This window comes from Salmo salar, chromosome ssa07, assembly GCF_905237065.1.
Source record: "Salmo salar chromosome ssa07, Ssal_v3.1, whole genome shotgun sequence".
NCBI lineage: Eukaryota > Metazoa > Chordata > Actinopteri > Salmoniformes > Salmonidae > Salmo > Salmo salar.
Genome location: NC_059448.1, coordinates 15362464 through 15380919, shown reverse-complemented (window position 1 = coordinate 15380919; position 18456 = coordinate 15362464). Strand labels below are relative to the sequence as shown.

The 18456-nt window shown below is 41.8% G+C and overlaps 2 protein-coding genes across 5 annotated transcripts; one reads left to right on the top strand and one right to left on the bottom strand.

Annotated features, from left to right (window-relative positions):
• The first annotated feature begins 2093 nt into the window (after window positions 1-2093).
• On the top strand, window positions 2094-8188 carry LOC106608669 (G protein pathway suppressor 2). Of its 4 annotated transcripts, none has more exons than XR_006770569.1 (10): window positions 2094-2319; window positions 2594-2711; window positions 2837-2946; window positions 3046-3158; window positions 3386-3465; window positions 3704-3783; window positions 4910-5114; window positions 5261-5483; window positions 7286-7381; window positions 7759-8188. XR_006770569.1 is itself a non-coding variant. In XM_014206762.2 (10 exons), exons 2-10 carry the CDS (start codon window positions 2618-2620, stop codon window positions 7849-7851), a joined length of 1002 nt encoding a protein of 333 aa, XP_014062237.2. In that variant the 5' UTR covers window positions 2094-2319; window positions 2594-2617; the 3' UTR covers window positions 7852-8188. The 4 variants fall into 4 exon arrangements, 3 of the variants coding, with proteins under 3 accessions (XP_014062237.2, XP_014062236.2, XP_045577542.1); XM_014206762.2 differs by having other exon boundaries at window positions 4940-5114; window positions 5261-5421; XM_014206761.2 differs by having other exon boundaries at window positions 5261-5421.
• A 1243-nt stretch (window positions 8189-9431) lies between these two features.
• Window positions 9432-18456, bottom strand: LOC106608670 (eukaryotic translation initiation factor 5A-1). Its single transcript, XM_014206764.2, has 6 exons — window positions 18063-18456; window positions 15977-16146; window positions 15516-15620; window positions 14549-14680; window positions 11149-11221; window positions 9432-9611 (listed from the first exon to the last, which is right to left on the bottom strand). Exons 2-5 carry the CDS (start codon window positions 16142-16144, stop codon window positions 11159-11161), a joined length of 468 nt encoding a protein of 155 aa, XP_014062239.1. The 5' UTR covers window positions 16145-16146; window positions 18063-18456; the 3' UTR covers window positions 9432-9611; window positions 11149-11158.

Below are 18456 nucleotides of genomic sequence, written 5' to 3'. Positions count from 1 at the left end.
TGGCCACACCAGATACTGACTGTTACTTTTGATTTTGTTCAGGGACACACTATTCCATATCTGTTAGTCACATGTCTGTAGAACTTGTTCAGTTGTTGAATCTTATGTTCATACAAATATTTACACGTTAAGTTTGCTGAAAATTAACGCAGTTGACAGTGAGAGGACATTTCTTTTTTTGCTGAGTTTAGTAAAAATAAAGAAAAACTCTTGAATGAGTAGGTGTGTCCAAACTTTTGACTGGTACTGTATATTCAAAAGTATTTGGACACCCCATCAAATTAGTGGATTTGGCTATTTCAGCCACACCCGTTTCTGACAGGTGTATAAAATCGAGCACACAGCCATGCAATCTCCATAGACAAACATTGTCAATAGAATGGTCCGTACTGAAGAGCTCAATGACTTTCAATGTGGCACCGTCATAGGATGCCACCTTTCTGTAGCACATAACAATCGTTGTTACAACACTCATTACCGAGTTCCAAACTGCCTTTGGAAGCAGTCAGCACAAGAACTGTTTGTCAGCCTAAGATTACAATGCGCAATGCCAAACGTCGGCTAGAGTGGTGTAAAGCTCGCCGCCATTGGTGCTCCCGAGTGGCGCAGCAGTCTAAGGCATGGCATCTCAGTGCTAGAGGCGTCACTACAGACACCCTGGTTCGAATCCAGGCTGTATCACAGCCGGCCATGATTGGGAGTCCCATAGGGCGGCCCACAATTGTCCCAGCGTCGTCCGGGTTTGGCCGGTGTAGGCCGTCATTGTAAATAAGAATTTGTTCTTAACTGACTTGCCTAGTTAAATAAAGGTTAAATAAAAACATATATATGTTCAATTGGACTCTGGAGCAGTGGAAACGTGTTCTCTGGAGTGATAAATCACGCATCACCATCTGGCAGTCTGACAGACAAATCTGGGTTTGGTGGATGATAGGAAAATGCTATCTGTCCCAATGCATAATGCCAACTGTAAGGGAATAATGGTCTGGGGCTGTTTTTCATGGTTCGGACTAGGCCCCTTAGTTCCAGTAAAGGGAAATCTTAATGCTACAGCATACAATGACATTATAGACGATTCTGTGCTTCCAACTTTGTGGCAACAGTTTGGGGAAGGCCCTTTGCTCTTTCAGCATGACAATGCACCTGTGCAAAAAGCGAGGTCCATACAGAAATGGTTTGTCTAGATCAGTGTGGAAGAACTTGCCTGTGAGGAATGAACTGTGGCTGGGGAGCCCCTTGAAGGAAAGGAAATGATGCATTATGAAAGGAAATAGTACTATGAACAACCTGTATATACATTATTAAAATAAATTACTTTAAAGGGTTATCCACCATTAGAGTCTAAATCCTCTATACCAGGGATCATCAACTCGATTCAGCCGTGGGATAATATTTTTACTTGAGTGGATGGTAAGGAAGCCAGAACATAATTATAAATAATTTGTTGACTGCAAATTTACCCAAACAGATATATTTGACTTAAACATAATTTCAAACCTTGCATACAATCACATATATCTCTATTATGCATCGGAATACATTGGAACAGATATCCAAAATAAAAATCACCTGGAGCTGATTTGCTGGGGGCCCAAATAAAATATACTGTAGGCTTACTTGATGACTGTCAGTTGTGTAATCTGTCTGCATATGAAACATACAAGCGCCATTTCTTTTCACAGTCTTTACATTATAGGTGTCATACGTGCACACCGCTCCATCTTATCAGTGTGCTGTTGAACCATGTTCTGTGTGCCTGCCCTAGATACTCAAAGCAGTGTGAGGTTTTTTCTGTGCAGTGGGAGGGACTGGGAGATATTAAAGCCCTGATGAAGAGTATAGGTTTTGATGAAGATAAAATAACGAAATAAAAGTTCCCAAATTTGCAATCAAGTTCATGTGTTTTCTGCAAACAACGTTTTTTGTGGTATCTGTACTTTGCTTTAGTATTTATATTTTTTGACAACTTTTATATTTAAAACCAAATACTTTGACTTTTACTCAAGTAGTATTTTACTGGCTGACTTTCACTTTTACTTGAGTCATTTCTTTACTTTACTCTCAAGATCCTCTGAGAAGTACTGAATAGAAACCCCAACTCCCAGGGCTCCACAGACGTCAAAACAGGAAGCGTCCTTTCACACCGGAAGTCTATCAGTTCGAAAAAAAACTAATTTATGAAAGCGAAATTCATAATATAGAACCAAAGTTACAGTTTTCCATAGCATAACAAATGTTCCCCTTTATAATCCACACCAAAAAACACACACCAAGCGGAGACAAAAGTTTTCATCTTGGAAAACTCGCAAAGCAACGAAAGTAAGTTCTCTGTTTACAACTTCGCACCTGCTGGCCCTTCATCGATCTAACATTAACAATGTAACGTTAGCTAGCTGCTAGCATAGCCAGATCAGATGCAATGCAACGTTAGCTAGGTGGGGGTGAATGCATGCAATTTATTATTTCTATTAACAACATAGTAAATATTAAAAAAACACGTGTCAGTTCCTAGCAATTATTGTCACCGTTTGCTGTTGCTGCCTGTAACTGTATTTACTAACCATATTTTCTCAATTGATTCTGCTGCATGCAGCTGGCCCCTCCACTTCCTGTCACCATGCCTGCTCTGCAGGACAGACCGAAGCTGTCCAACGCCATGGCCAGAGCCCTCCACAAACACATTATGAGAGAAAGAGACCGCAAAAGACAGGGTGAGATATCACAAGCCTGGCTTGGGTTGACAACTGCATTTCTTCCCAACCATAACCAAAAAGCCAGATTTTTTTTCCCACAATTATGTTGTTGTAATTGGTGTCTCTTTTCTTCCAAATCTTAGAGGAGGAAGAGGTGGACAAGATGATGGAGCAGAAGATGAAAGAGGAAGAAGAGCGAAAGAGAACAAAAGAGATAGAGGAGAGGATGTCACTGGAAGAGACGAAAGAACAGGTCAGAGAAAGTCATTACAAAAAGATGGGACATAACGAACTTCAGAGGATGGGCTTTCTCACCTTAACCCTCTCTTACATTCCCTTTTCCTCCTCACAGGTGATGAAGATGGGGGAGAAGCTGCAGGGACTGCAGGAGGAGAAGCATCAGCTCTTCCTCCAGCTGAAGAAGGTCCTGCACGAGGAGGAGAAGAGGCGCAGGAAGGAGCAGAGGTGAGAGGAAGGGAGCCTCTGACTCCTCAGGTGCATCTCAATAGTCAAGCTTCCTTAATGTTAGTGTAGCTTGATAAAATAAGGTCAGTAAGCCACATTATATTATTGAAATGCAACCGTCCCAGTTTGGAGTAGGAATGAGATTGTAATAAGGCCATATATAAAGGATTTGCAGATTGTTAGAAATCTCCTGTCAGATATCTCACCTGTTTTTACCTCTCCTGCAGTGACATCACAACACTGACGTCAGCCAGCTACCAGTCCAGTCTAACCATGCACACAGGACAGCATCTCCTCAACATCCAAGGTAAGCTATACACGTGTTCATGACTGTCATCTCCTAAGTAATTACATTAAATGAACATCAAAATAACGTGGTCATTTTCCGGACGCATTTATCACAAGCTGTTTACTTTGAACACATGAATTCAATATATGTGGCACTGGCCCACAATTAGTCTATCCACAAATGACTTCTGAGGTTCCCACCGGTCACTACACCATACTCCCTCATCACTTTTTTTGTTCTCTCTAACCTCTATCAGGCAGTCCAGTCAGTCACAACAGGTCCGGGGCTCTCATGTCGGAGCGCAGTAAGCAGTTGTTTCCAACACCTGTCATCCCGGTGAGTCGCAACTGGGTGGCACTCTGCATGTGTAATGTCTCATCGAACCACTAGATGTCGCTATTGTAATGGCCATCTTTTTATCAAGCAAACTTCAATTATAGTTGATGTCAGAAGTTTACATACACTTAGGTTGGAGTCATTAAAACTCGTTTTTCAACCACTTCACAAATTTCTTGTTAACAAACTATAGTTTTGTTAAGTCGGTTAGGACATCTACTTTGTGCAGGATACAAGTAATTTTTCCAACAATTGTTTACAGACAGATTATTTAACTTATAATTGTGTGGGGGTGCTTTGCTGCAGGAGGGACTGGTGCACTTCACAAAATAGATGGCATCATGAGGATGGAAAATGATGTGGATATATTGAAGCAACATCTCAAGACATCAGTCAGGAAGTTAAAGCAGGGTTGCAAATGGGTCTTCCAAATGGACATTGACCCCAAGCATACTTCCAAAGTTGTGGCAAAATGGCTTAAGGACAACAAAGTCAAGGTATTGGAGTGGCCACCACAAAGCCTTGACCTCAATCCTATAGAACATTTGTGGGCAGAACTGAAAAGGCATGTGCGAGCAAGGAAGCCTACAAACCCGACTTAGTTCCACCAGCTCTGTCAGGAGGAATGGGCCAAAATTCACCCAACTTATTGTGGGAAGCTTGTGGAAGGCTACCCGAAACGTTTGACTCAAGTTAAACAATTTAAAGGCAATGCTACCAAATACTAATTGAGTGGATGTAAATTTCTGACCCACTGGGAATGTGATGAAAGAAATAAAAGATGAAATAAATCATTCTCTCTACTATTATTCTGACATTTCACATTCTTAATTTAAAGTGGTGATCCTCACTGACCGAAGACAGGGAATTTTTACTAGGATTAAATGTCAGGAATTGTGAAAAACTGAGTTTAAATGTATTTGGCTAAGGTGTATGTAAACTTCTGACTTCAATTGTATATCTTGGCATCAATAGTGTCAATAAAGTGAGTTCCAGGCAACAGCATTCGGACCAAGCTGGAATCAAATCCTTAACTCTAGTTACAAACACCACCCACTGAAACATGGTAAATGTCAGTGATGTCAACAACAGACACATAACCCATGCTCTGTGTGACTGCTTATAGAGTGACCGTTTCACTCTCCTCGCTCCACAGGGCCGCCACTACCAGAGCCAGCCTGGATTCAGTGCGGGCCCGGCGGAGCACGGCCAGTTCGGTGGCAGTCAGTCGGTCCACGAGAGCTACGGCGTGGCCCAGACGCAGCACCCCTCCAGCTACGCCCCCGGCCCCTCTGTACCTGTCAGCTTCGCCACTAGCTCCCAGATCAGAGGTAGCATGTGTGTGCAAGCTGAATATGAATGCCTCCGACAGGAAATGCCATTGTGGACTATGTAGTAATTAAAATTGCTAATCACGAGAGCATCCTGACAGTATTAGTTTCCACAGTCTGACTCTTGCTGTCTGTCTCCGGTCCAGGTGCGTCTGCGTTCCAGGCCATGCAGTACCTTCCTCATCAACAGCCTGGCTACGCTGTTCACAGTCACTTCACCTCCCAGCAGGGATTCATCCCTGGTGCTGGAATACCCCTTCAGAAGCAGTTGGAACATGCCAACCAACAGTCTGGCTTCACTGACGGGGTAAGACCATTGGTCAGACAGATGGGGAGGAAGATGCTCTTTCAAGACGTGCACATTATAAGGTTAAGTTTTCTATTCAACCACTAAACCTAGTTGTGAATCTGTTTTAATTAAAGTGCATATTGCACAAATTCAAGTCTGAGTTGTCCTTGATACTCCTTGATACAGTTGAAGTCGGAAGTTTACATACTTAGGTTGGAGTCATTAACTTGTTTTTCCACCACGCCACAAATTTCTTGTTAACAAACTATAGTTTTGGCAAGTCAGTTAGGACATCTACTTTGTGCATGACACAAGTAATTTTTCCAACAATTGTTTACAGACAGATTATTTAACTTATAATTCACTGTATCACAATTCCAGTGGGTCAGAAGTTTTCATACACTAAGTTGACAGTGCCTTTAAACAGCTTGGAAAATTCCAGAAAATTATGTCATGGATTTAGAAGCTTCTGATAGGCTAATTGACATAATTTGAGTAAATTGGAGGTGTACCTGTGGATGTATTTTAAGGCCTACCTTCAAACTTAGTGCCTCTTTGTTTGACATTATGGGAAAATCAAAAGAAATCAGCCAAGACCCCAGAAAAAGAATTGTAGACCTCCACATGTCTGGTTCATCCTTGGGAGCAATTTCCAAACGCCTGAAGGTACCACGTTCATCTGTACAAACAATAGTACGCAAGTATAAACACCATGGGATCACGCAGCCGTCATTCCGCTCAGGAAGGAGACGCGTTCTGTCTCCTAGAGATGAACGTACTTTGGTGCGAAAAGTGCAAATCAATCCCAGAACAACAGCAAAGGACCTTGTGAATATGCTGGTGGAAACAGGTACAAAGGTATCTATATACACAGTAAAACGAGTCCTATATTGACATAACCTGAAAGGCCGATCAGCAAGGAAGAAGCCACTGCTCCAAAACCGCCATTAAAAAAAGCCAGACTACGCTTTGCAACTGCACATGGGGACAAAGATTGTACTTTTTGGAGAAATGTCCTCTGGTCTGATGAAATAAAAATATAACTGTTTGGCCATAATGACCATCATTATGTTTGGAGGAAAAAGGGGGAGGCTTGCAAGCCGAAGAACACCATCCCAACCGTGAAGCACGGGGGTGGCAGCATCATGTTGTGGGGGTGCTTTGCTGCAGGAGGGACTGGTGCACTTCACAAAATAGATGGCATCATGAGGATGGAAAATTACGTGGATATATTGAAGCAACATCTCAAGGCATCAGTCAGGAAGTTAAAACTTGGTCGCAAATGGGTCTTCCAAATGGACAATGACCCCCAAGCATACTTCCAAAGTTGTGGCAAAATGGCTTAAGGACAACAAAGTCAAGGTTTTGGAATGGCCATCACAAAGCCCTGACCACAAAGCCCTGACCTCAATCCTATAGAAAATGTGTGGGCAGAACTGAAAAAGTGTGTGCGAGCAAGGAGGCCTACAAACCTGACTCATTTACACCAGCTCTGTCAGGAGGAATGGGCCAAAATTCACCCAACTTATTGTGAGAAGCTTGTGGAAGGCTACCCAAAACGTTTGACCCAAGTTAAACAATTTAAAGGCAATGCTACCAAATACTAATTGAGTGTATGTAAACATCTGACCCACTGGAAATGTGATGAAATAAATAAAAGCTGAAATAAATAATTATTTCAACTATTATTCTGACATTTCACATTCTTAAAATAAAGTTGTGATCCTAACTGACCTAAGACAGGGAATTTTTACTAGGATTAAATGTCAGGAATTGTGAAAAACTGAGTTTAGATGTATTTGGCTAAGGTGTATGTAAACTTTCGACTTCAACTGTACCTCTTGTCCTTTCCTTGTGTTTCTCTAAACTCCTGTTGTTTTAGGGTGCTATGAGACCCATGCACCCCCAAGCCCTCCATGCATCTGTTGCTGGCCTGCTGCCCACCCCCTCCTTGGCTGTCCAGATCCCCACTCCAAAGGTACCTCTCAGCCACCCCTCCCCACCTCTCACTGTTACTGCCCACTGTTGACCCACCACCCCATCAGAAATATCGGTGCATCTGAATTTTTTTTTTTTTTTTAAAGTGGATTGCTTTGCTCATTGTTGTAGTATAGATTGAAAAGTGATTGTATTTTTGTTTTGTACAATTTGTCCAAGCTCTCATAGCTAAAGTCAGAGTAAAACCAGTGTGAATCTTGAATATGAATTAATCTTTATAGTGAACGCATACATTTTTTTTAATATATCACCTGAAATTCTATTTCAATTATGACTTGGTCATTTGAAATATGGATGGTTTGTCTTAAAGTTCTTAACTATTGCTTAGTAACATTTAATTGACGTTTCGTCCACCAGGCACCTTTCCAGAGCTCTCCCCAAACGGCTCCCCGCCATGCCTTCCTCCCTCATGCCCAGAGTTCACAGAGGTTCTATCACCACAGCAAGTAACCACGGTTACCTGCCTAAACTATCTCCCCTGGGAGTTCTTATCGTTCAGATTTCATTGGCTCACTCAAGATTCGTGAAGACTGGAATTATGGCATAGTCAACTTGGATTATGATGGTTGATTGTAAAGCCCAAACCCACAGGCTTGACTTTAATATTTATTGTATAGTTCATTTTATTACTGCTGTATTACTTTAGTTTTAGTGGCCTAAATGTTCTAGGAAACTTCTCTCCAGAAACTGTATAGTGTTTTACTTTCTCCTTTTTTTATTGTGTGTTTGGATGTATTACCTCAAACTGTCCTCAAAACAAATAAAAAAAAATATCACAATTTGACAATTTGTCTTTAATTTTGTTTGGGGCGTGAGAGGTCCCGCACAGTTTGGACTTCTTTGTGAATACAATAAAGCAAAAAACATGCCATAACTTTCTCATGAGTTTGTACAAAGTAATAATGGGTCAAATACTTGGTGCCTCTCCCTATAGGTGACCCAGTGTGTCTACTAGCTAGCTACCTGCTCTGTTGGCAGTCTCTAAGGGTCTTTGCCTAGGTGTCGAGGGAAATGGAAGATAAGGGGCTGATTGTGGTTCCTAAGTTCTTTGCTGAAAGGTCCTGTACGTGGTCTCAATCAGATACTTGTGAAAGACTGAAATTAAACACTGGAATTGGCATGCGAGTTTCCTTTCTCCCAAATGCTACTCTGAAAGGTCTGATCCTGGCATCTTATAACAGACAAGTTTAGGTGATATACGATACACACAATATTGAATAGGACATATGGGGCTCATTCAGAAGGGCGGATCACTCTGAAAATCATATAGTAATGTATAGACCTGACAAGTCTCCATTGTTACATTGAAAATGGTGCCAGTTCTATATTTCTATTGCAACATTACGAGCACAGCGCTCCCGCTGAATGAGCTCCTAAACAGAACAGCATCACTCATCATAAATCTAGAGTTGAAGAAGCCCTTGATCAATCAGGAGAGAATTTACAAAAAAGACATTTGAGACATTTCCACCAGCCCTCCCCTGACTGTAGGTGCAGTAGCTACCTACGCCCGTACAGGCGGCATGTTTCTGAGAGCACTTCTTTCTCCATTTCCTCTCTCTCCGTTAGTCTGTACTGGTGCTGACTTGTATTGTGTGTGTGTGTGTGTGTGTGTGTGTGTGTGTGTGTGTGTGTGTGTGTGTGTGTGTGTACTGGTGCTGACTTGTATGCTGTGTGTACTGACTTGTATGCTGTGTGTTTGTGTACTGGTGCTGACTTGTATGCTGTGTGTGTGTGTACTGGTGCTGACTTGTATGCTGTGTGTGTACTGACTTGTATGCTGTGTGTGTGTGTACTGGTGCTGACGTGTGTGTGTGTGTGAGTACTGGTGCTGACGTGTGTGTGTGTGTGTGTGTGTGTGTGTACTGGTGCTGACTTGTGTGTGTGTGTGTGTGTGTGTGTACTGGTGCTGACTTGTATGCTGTGTGTGTGTGTGTACTGGTGCTGACTTGTATGCTGTGTGTGTGTGTGTGTGTGTGTGTGTGTGTGTGTGTGTGTGTGTGTGTGTATATATATATATAGAGAGAATGTTTTGACTGTTTGCAATTTCCAATTATTTATTGAAATAAGTTTCCAATTTTACCCAGAGAAGGGTGAGAAAGTACAGAGGGAGAGAGTTGACGAAAAAGAAAAAAAGAAAGAAGAAGAGAGAATAGCATTGACATGGCCGTATTCCCTCCTTTTTCAGATCCAGTGCATCTTGTTAACCCCTGAAAGAGAGTGGGGAGGACAAGGAAAGTACAGGGGTAGGATAGGTAGAAAACGAGAAAAAGGGGAAAAGAGCAAGAAGAAGTGAATGAGGAAGAAAGAAAAAAAGCGGACAGTGTAATTGAGTGTGCAGCAATACAAAACAGTTCACAAGTTCTTTGAGGTACAGTACACACTCCAAACACAAAGATCCGTTCACACATCAAAATACAGTAACCAACAGCACATTCAACAACCTTGACCTCACATTTCATATCCAGTGGTATTCAAAGTTGGGGTCGCGGCAGAACTTCAGTGGGGTCGGTACTCTTCATTTTTCAAATTAAAGGGAGACTTCAGGATTTTGGCAATGAGGCCCTTTATCTACTTCCCTAGAGTCAGATGAACTTGTGGATACCATTTTTATGTCGATGCACATTATGTAGGAAGTTAGAGGTAGTTTAGCGAGCTAATGATAACTAGTATCAGCACAATTACTGGAAGTCTATGGGTATCTGAGTCTATGGGTACCTGCTAGCATGCTAGCAGATACCCATACACTTCGTCATTGCGCTAACGCTAGTTAGCAATTGCACGCATAGACATAAAACTGGTAAACACAGGTTCATCTGACTCTGGGAAAGTAGATAACAGGCCTCATTGCCAAAATCCCGAAGTATCCCTTTAAGAGTACTGATTATTGCATGGGACAATATACAAACCTTTTGAGAAAGATCATTAGAAAAATACAATTTTATGGACTAAATGTATTTATTGGTTTCTTTTCATTTTGATTAGAGACGAATGCAATGAATTTAAGGTTATTTGTTTATGTAAAACAATTTAACTGATTTTAAGGCTGTGTCAGTAGATTTGGGCCGGGGTTGCGAGAAATTCTTGGGGAAAAAAATTGTGTCACCACTGAAAAAGTTAGAAAACCACTGAAATACACCATTACACTCACACAAATACACCAAGCATGGGAAGCTATATAAAAACAACTCTTTATACAAGATATATGTATATATATATATATATATATATATATATATATATATATATATATATATATATATATATATATATATATATATATACACACATATACACACATTGTGCTTGTACATAAATACCGTAAATGAATAATAACAAGTAAGTAGTAAGTGCATAAGGGGTAGAAAAGTCCATTGCTGTAACATATTGCTTCACAAGTACCCTTCAGAGATTGAATTAACATGTAAGACATCCTCAGTATACAGTCCAGTTATTTCCCCATGTTTTTCAAAACAGACATATGCTGTAGTCAGCATAAAGACTACACAGCCTAGTAAATTAATTAATAAAGTAGCCTGTGTGGCAGCCAAAGCGTTTCAGGATGTTGTTAGGCAAAGTAAAGAGTGTACCTAGCCTTGGCTGATAAATAAACATACAAATAAATTGCATGGCATGACACACACATTCCACACATGTCCAGCCACTTTTGTCACAGGCAGTGTGTGTACGACTGAGGTGAGGGGTGACAGGTAGGTCGGTTGGGATACAGAAAGCGTCTGTGTTTACCTGTAGTGTCTTATTTAGCCATGGCCTTGATGGCAACTGCAGCCTCCTCATTCATTGCAGACAGAACAGTGATCTGGGAAACAAACAAAAATGATTTTAAAATGATTATTATTATAAGAAGAACAACAACTTTGCAGGTGTAGTGGAAGTAAACTAGGTGTGGCCATCTTAGGCTGTGACATCATCCCCTTCCCTGAGACTTGAAGTAACTGTAACCCCCCAAACCATAACACTTTAACTTTTACAGCTGGTTGACTTGGGAATGCAGAGAGCTGCTGGGAGTATGGTACAGTCTTACTGATGAATTCCATGTATCTCTAGTGCTGCCAATACTCATTGTTAACTGTGAAGTGAGGGCATTTGTTTGCTCTGCTAAGCCAGTGTGTGCTCTGATATTTTGAACAGTTTGTGACAGGGACATTCAATTCCCAGAAGTATACGGGTTCAATGTGACAATAGCAGCTGTAATGGGTTATCAATAAAACATCACGATAAATTGCAGAGCGTTTGATTTGTTTTCCAGGGGGCTTGGAAACCCGCAGCTTCTCTAAAACCATTGACAACTGAGTGCCGGTTTCAAGGGATTATTATAGAAATATTAACTATTTGGTTGTAATGTCATCACCTCTTGAAGAGCATTGTCAGAACTACAAATGTCAGATTATTCCATGCAAAACAATTGTGCACATTTAGCTCTATCATCAGAATTATAAACCTACAGAAAGTAGGCATAACTGCATGCTTTCCATGATCAGTAAACATCCATTGATCATGTCATTTCAGATACATGAGGGTAGAGCCTCAACATATCTCTCAAAATTGGCCACCATTAAATGGATATTTGAGTGATATAAGTGAACTTTACCTGACAAGTACGAGTGGTTTAGGTTCATTTCCCATCCTTTTTGGGGTCTGCCTGTCAAGCAGCAGAAGGGTGCATTTGCCAATGTCACGTTACTGATGGCTGATAATATTTACTTTGCAAGCTACTAGTATAAACTTTTTACAGTTGGCTACACATAGTGGTTGGTTAGTAGAAATAATGTACTTTTTTCTCCAACCAACACAGGCCTACTTGGCAAAGTTAGCAAACATTATCCCCTTTTCAACATTGTTTTTAAATAGTGTTTAATCACGATTGCTGCTGACAGACAGACTACATTGATTGATGGGCCACGTCAAATTGGCTAGCTAGCTAATAACATACAGTTGAAGTCGGAAGTTTACATAGCCAAATACATTTCAACTCAGTTTTTCACAATTCCTGACATTTAATCCTAGTAAAAATTCCGTCTTCGGTCAGTTAGGATCTCCACTTTATTTTAAGAATGTAAACTGACAGAATAATAGTAGAGAGAAAGATTTATTTCAGTTTTTATTTCTTTCATCACAATCCCAGTGGGTCAGAAGTTTACATACACTCAGTTAGAATTTGGTAGCATTGCCTTTACATTTTTTAACTTGGGTCAAACATTTTGGGTAGCATTCCACAAGCTTCCCACAATAAGTTGGGTGAATTTTGGCCCATTCCTCCTGACAGAGCTGGTGTAACTGAGTCAGGTTCGCAGGCCTCCTTGCTCACACACACTTTTTCGGTTCTGCCCACACATTTTCTATAGGATTGAGGTCAGGGCTTTGTGATGGCCACTCCAATACCTTGACTTTGTTGTCCTTAAGCAATTTTGCCACAACTTTGGAAGTATGCTTGCAGTCGTTGTCCATTTGCGTCCAAGCTTCAACTTCCTCACTAATGTCTTGAGATGTTGCTTTAATATATGCACATCATTTTCCTCCCTCATGATGCCATCTATTTTGTGAAGTGCACCAGTCCCTCCTGCAGCAAAGCACCCCCACAACATGATGCTGGCACCCTCGTGCTTCACGGTTGGGATGGTGTTCTTCGGCTTGCAAGCCTGTGGATATAGATACTTTTGTTCCTGTTTCCTCCAGCATCTTCGTTGTTCTGGGATTGATTTGCACTTTTCGCACCGAAGTACGTTCATCTCTAGGAGACAGAACGTGTCTCCTTCCTGAGCGGAATGACGACTGCTTGGTCCCATGGTGTTTATACTTGCGTACTATTGTTTGTACAGATGAACGTGGTACCTTCAGGTGTTTGGAAATTGCTCCCAAGGATGAACCAGACTTGTGGAGGTCTACAATTTTTTTCTGAGGTTTTGGCTGATTTCTTTGGATTTTCCCATGATGTCAAGCAAAGGGGCATTGAGTTTGAAGGTAGGCCTTGAAATACATCCACAGGTACACCTCCAATTGACTCAAATTATGTCAATTAGCCTATCAATTTTCCAAGCTGTTTAAAGGTACAGTAAACTTAGTGTATGTAAACTTCTGACCCACTGGAATTGTGAGTGAGTTTAAGTTAAATAATCTGTCTGTAACCAGTTGTTGTAAAAATTACTTGTGTCATGCACAAAGTAGATGTCCTAACCGACTTGCCAAAACTATAGTTTGTTAACAAGAAATTTGTGGAGTGGTTGAAAAACAAGTTTTAATGACTCCAACCTAAGTGTATGTAAACTTCCGACTTCAACTATATCAAGTCAATATGGCTCGTTAACAAGCAAACTTTCAGGGGATAAACTAGATGGCTATATCCAAATATTGTTTGATTTGCTTGCCATCTATAGTGGTGATGACAGTAGTCCGACTGACAACTTTACCAGGATGAAGACAAGCTCTTTCCCGAAAGGAATTCTTTACCAGGATGAACCATCCTTTACCAGGATGAAGACAAGCTCTTTCCCGAAAGGAATTCTTTACCAGGATGAAGCATCCTTTACCAGGATGAAGCAAGCTAAATGACACATGTTGTTTGCTTTAGCTAGCTAGCTAGCTACATGCCAAATGGATCTGGTTACCCTCACATATCTGAAAAAAAGATGCTGAATTGATCTTTACTGATTGCTGTATAACTCTGATGATAGAGCTAAATGTGAAATAATCGGAAATGTGTAGTTCTGACTATGCTCTTCAAGAGGTGATGATGAGCTGGAGGTCTCCTTGCCCCCCAGCAGACAAATCAAATTCTATTGTGACGTTTTATTGATAACGACCTTTAAGTAAGTAATTTCCACCAAACACACACCGAGTACATGGATCAGAAGAAGAGAGGAAAACATGAATCAGAATGTCTATCTACACACCTGATTAGAGCTATGCAACACTCTTACAAAACCATAACGCTAAAAAGGGACATATGTCGTCCGGGTTTGGCCGGTTTAGGCCGTCATTGTAAATTAGAATTTGTTCTTAACTGACTTGCCTCGTTATTAACAAAAGGTTCAATAAAAAAAAACAATGTAATTTTCTCTCCAGGGAGAATCATAGAAGAACAAGAAAAACCAAGAACAAGAAGAGAGGAAACGGGAACACCACTGACCAGGATCTCCTCTCCAGCGTCGTACTTGGTTTCGATCTCTTTGCCCATGTCTCCCTCTGGCATCTTCAGGTCCTCTCTCACCTCACCACTGTCCTGGAGCAGAGACAGGTAACCATCCGTGATCCCAATCAACTGCAGGGGGAAGTGAGGAGGGAGGGAAAGGATAAGAAGAGATGAGAATAAGGTTGTGTTATGATGACAGAAAAGATAAGAGACAATGTATGAAATAGGCTCTTTGTTTTAGTTTCTGCACCTTTTGTGAATGCCAATGCACTGCCAGTCTACCAATTTCAGCTCTTTTGTGCCCTCCAATCAACCGACTGTCACCCCAACCCACAGTGCCAAAGTCTCCCAGCCCAAAAAGAATGAAAATGAGCACAGGAGAAAGAACAGCTACCTACTTGAGGTTCCCTATCCAGCTCTAAGGACCATGAAAAAGTTTGGAACATGTGCTGGTGTTGATCAAAAGGCATTCCATTCTAGTGTTTTACTAAATAACGACCTTCCTCTACATCAGCACAAATGCTACGACGCGTTCCTCTACCCTGATGGACTTTCCCTCACCTTCCCACTGGATTGGTACAGGAAAAATGCTGATGTCTCCACTTAGCCTGTTAATAGACTAGAGGGAGTTTCCACGATACTGTTGACACCTAATCAATCCCCTCAGATCTTCCAGTGTGCGTCAACAAGGGCAGGTCTACACCTGTTATATTCGCCGCATGTGAGAAATGAAATTGGATTTGATTTGAGGAAGGGGCGTGAGTCAGGGAATTAGAAATAGGGAATCAGAATATCAAGGGACATCTATTATTTGATTAGATTTTTACCAGTGAAGTGGCCATTCAGTTAGAGAGTGAGTTTTGGGTAACTGGCCATCTCACTCAAACTGGCAATACCTCTTTCTCTCTACTTCTCCCTCTCTCCCTCCGTCCTTTCTGTCCTCCTCACTACTTTGGCCCTTCACCTGGTAGTCCAGTCTCTTGATGTTGGGGACGTCCATGTTGTGGGTGGAGGGACAGATATCCTCATACTTCTTGCCGTTGAAGATGTCAATACCAACCATGTGGACCTGCCCATAAAGAAAACAAAACACAAAACTGTTTATGGAGCTGGCAGACACACAGCACATAGACACACAGCACATAGACAAACAGCACAGACAAACAGCACATAGACAAACAGCACATAGACAAACAGCACATAGACACACAGCACATAGACAAGACATATAGTGTGAACTTCAGGATAACGCTGCAAATGTGAGAAAGTCTTCTTCTTTTGACTGGAGGAACGCCTTACCGAATTCAAGATAACAGCCACTCTTTCTCATTACTCTGATCAATGTAATTATGTCTGCATGGAGCACATCTTTATAATCACTATTAGCCAGAGCTAGAAAAATGGTTACAGTCAGGCACCACTGACCTTAGCGTGGCCGTGTTTTCCGGTCTTGGAGGTGGACATCTCCACGATCTTGCAGGGTCGTCCCTTCAGCACCACGAAGCCGTTCTTGCGCAGGGCCGAGCACTGCTGGGGGAAGGTGGCGGATGCCCCGGCATCGCCTGTCTGGAAGTCGACGTCTGCGTCTGCCATACCTGCTCCCGAACCCATGATGTCACAGCGGGGAGAGGGAAGGGGGGATATGGAGAGAGGTTAACGAGGACTAAGAACTGGTTAATGACACTGCTGGTAATGACATCACTGGTAATGGCATCACTCAAATACTGAGGAGTCCTGGGGTAGAAGTCATGGGGAGGGGGATGGGAGTTCAGGGGTTGGGGGAGGAGTCCTGGGGTTGGGGGCAGAGGAGTCCTGCCATAGGGGGAGGAGTCCTGTGGGAGGGCAGTTCAGGGCAGAGACCAATGACTCCAAGTGGCCTACATGCCTCTAACTCCATTCTAATACATATTGGTTATGGCTTATGCTTTGGAAATGAGCTATTTGTTGATAAGTCTACAATAGATGTTTACAAGGCATTGCTAAAGAATAAATGTATACAAAGGGAGTGTACTCCTGCAAGCTTCCTATTATTAACAATAAACACATTCGTAAGCAAAATAAAAATGATTACCTACAGTGTAATGAAGTGTGCAGTAGGCCTATACTGTCTCCCAATTTTCAATAATAATTTTACACCTGTCCAAATGACCAGCGAAGTAATTACATATTTTACTTAATAACTTTAAGAAATGCAACATTATTAATTTAATACACAATTCATGAAGAGCTGGTTCAGTGCCATAAGGAAAGAGAAAAAGAGCAGACTGAGCTAAATAAAGCAACAGAGATATGGCACATTGACCAGTCAGCCAAACATATATAACAGTTTACTCAATCATTTATAGGCCTTACCTTTGTTCTTTTTGTGCCACTGACACAAAAATAGGAAGATTTTCAAATAATTCAATATGGAAACAAGCAGGTGTATTATTTGCTGAGTGTGTGTAAGTGATTATGTGGCGGCGGAAGTGTGGACGCGATTCAACGAAAGGCCCAGTGCGCGGGTGTGTCTTGCTTTTCGGTTAGAATTTCAAGAATATTACAACGGTCAACTTGCTATTAGAATAATGGCAAAGATAAAGGTGGAAAGTAATGTCCATTCAAGATAATGCTCTACAAAAGTATGGCCGGCCCCATATTGCCACATTCCAAGTAATCTACTATGATTTAATTCGGTCTGCAGCCATAGCCTGGTAAACGACACTGATTATACTGGTAGCATCTTATCGACGGCGCTTGACACACACAAGGACACTTTGAGATTAAGAGACTCACGTAAACACACTTATTAATAATAAGGATATGTTAATTTAACATATTAATGACAGAAAAACTGTCGCTGCCACCTTTTTATAGCACGCGTGTCTTGCTCCCGCAGCGTTGGAGCCGAGTGCGGCCTAGTGCGCACAAAACGTTAACCGGCTGTCAGTGACGGCGTCGCTGCATGCAGGAACACTGCTCAGTGGCCGAGGCCCACTATAACATTGTTGCATTAGCGCGTGGTCATTTCAGTGTGTTACATTGTTACATTAAGCACATAAGGAGATATCTTAATCTTGATACATTGAATAGGCGACGTTGATAACTGGAATGTTGGCTACTAGAGTATAATTATTAAGCTTATGCGCATGATAAGGCTACGGCGCGCATACCTGCAGGTTGAGTTTCGGTCCAAGTTATTTGGGTCAATTTCTATGCGTAAAATCGTACCACCAGTTATTTGGATTAAATACATGTAGTGGGCTGATACGTAGCGAAAACTTTATTAGCGAGCAAGGGCCAATTTAACAGCATATTGCTTATCAAACTGGAAACAACGATTGGCTGGAGGGTTATCCAACAATACAATGTTTTTTTATTACTAGGCTATCATCACACAATGCTCACAAGTGACCAGCTATGTTGCATGAAAATAACGTGACAGCTATGAGCAGCCATGTGCATTTGCAATGTTATTCTCACGCAAGATCACGCCCTTTATATTCATGTTATGATAAGTAGGCTAACTTACCCGGTGTACTAAGGTTTCCACACTTTGGTTACTCTGTGCGCTTTACACAAATGTCAAACCGTCCCCCTTTTAATTTTTTCCTTTTCTCTCTCTCTCCGTCGGTAGCTAACGGTTGTCTGGCTGGTGTCTACCGCCGCGGTGTCTCTGCTTGTCGTTCCTTTACTCCTAAATCAGCTCTCACTTTATTCTTCTCTCATTCCAGTCGCTTTCACTAGCCTCCGCACGGTCGAAATCGTTCTCGTCGGGGGGCGCACGCTTAGGTCAGCCGCCAGCCTAAAAAGAGTGTGAACCTTAAAGTCTAGCACTCTCCACCTTTCGCTCACTCCCTCACCCAGCCTTTCCAAATACCCATAAAATGAACCTCGGCAGTATGGTGCTCAGTGCGCAGGCGTGG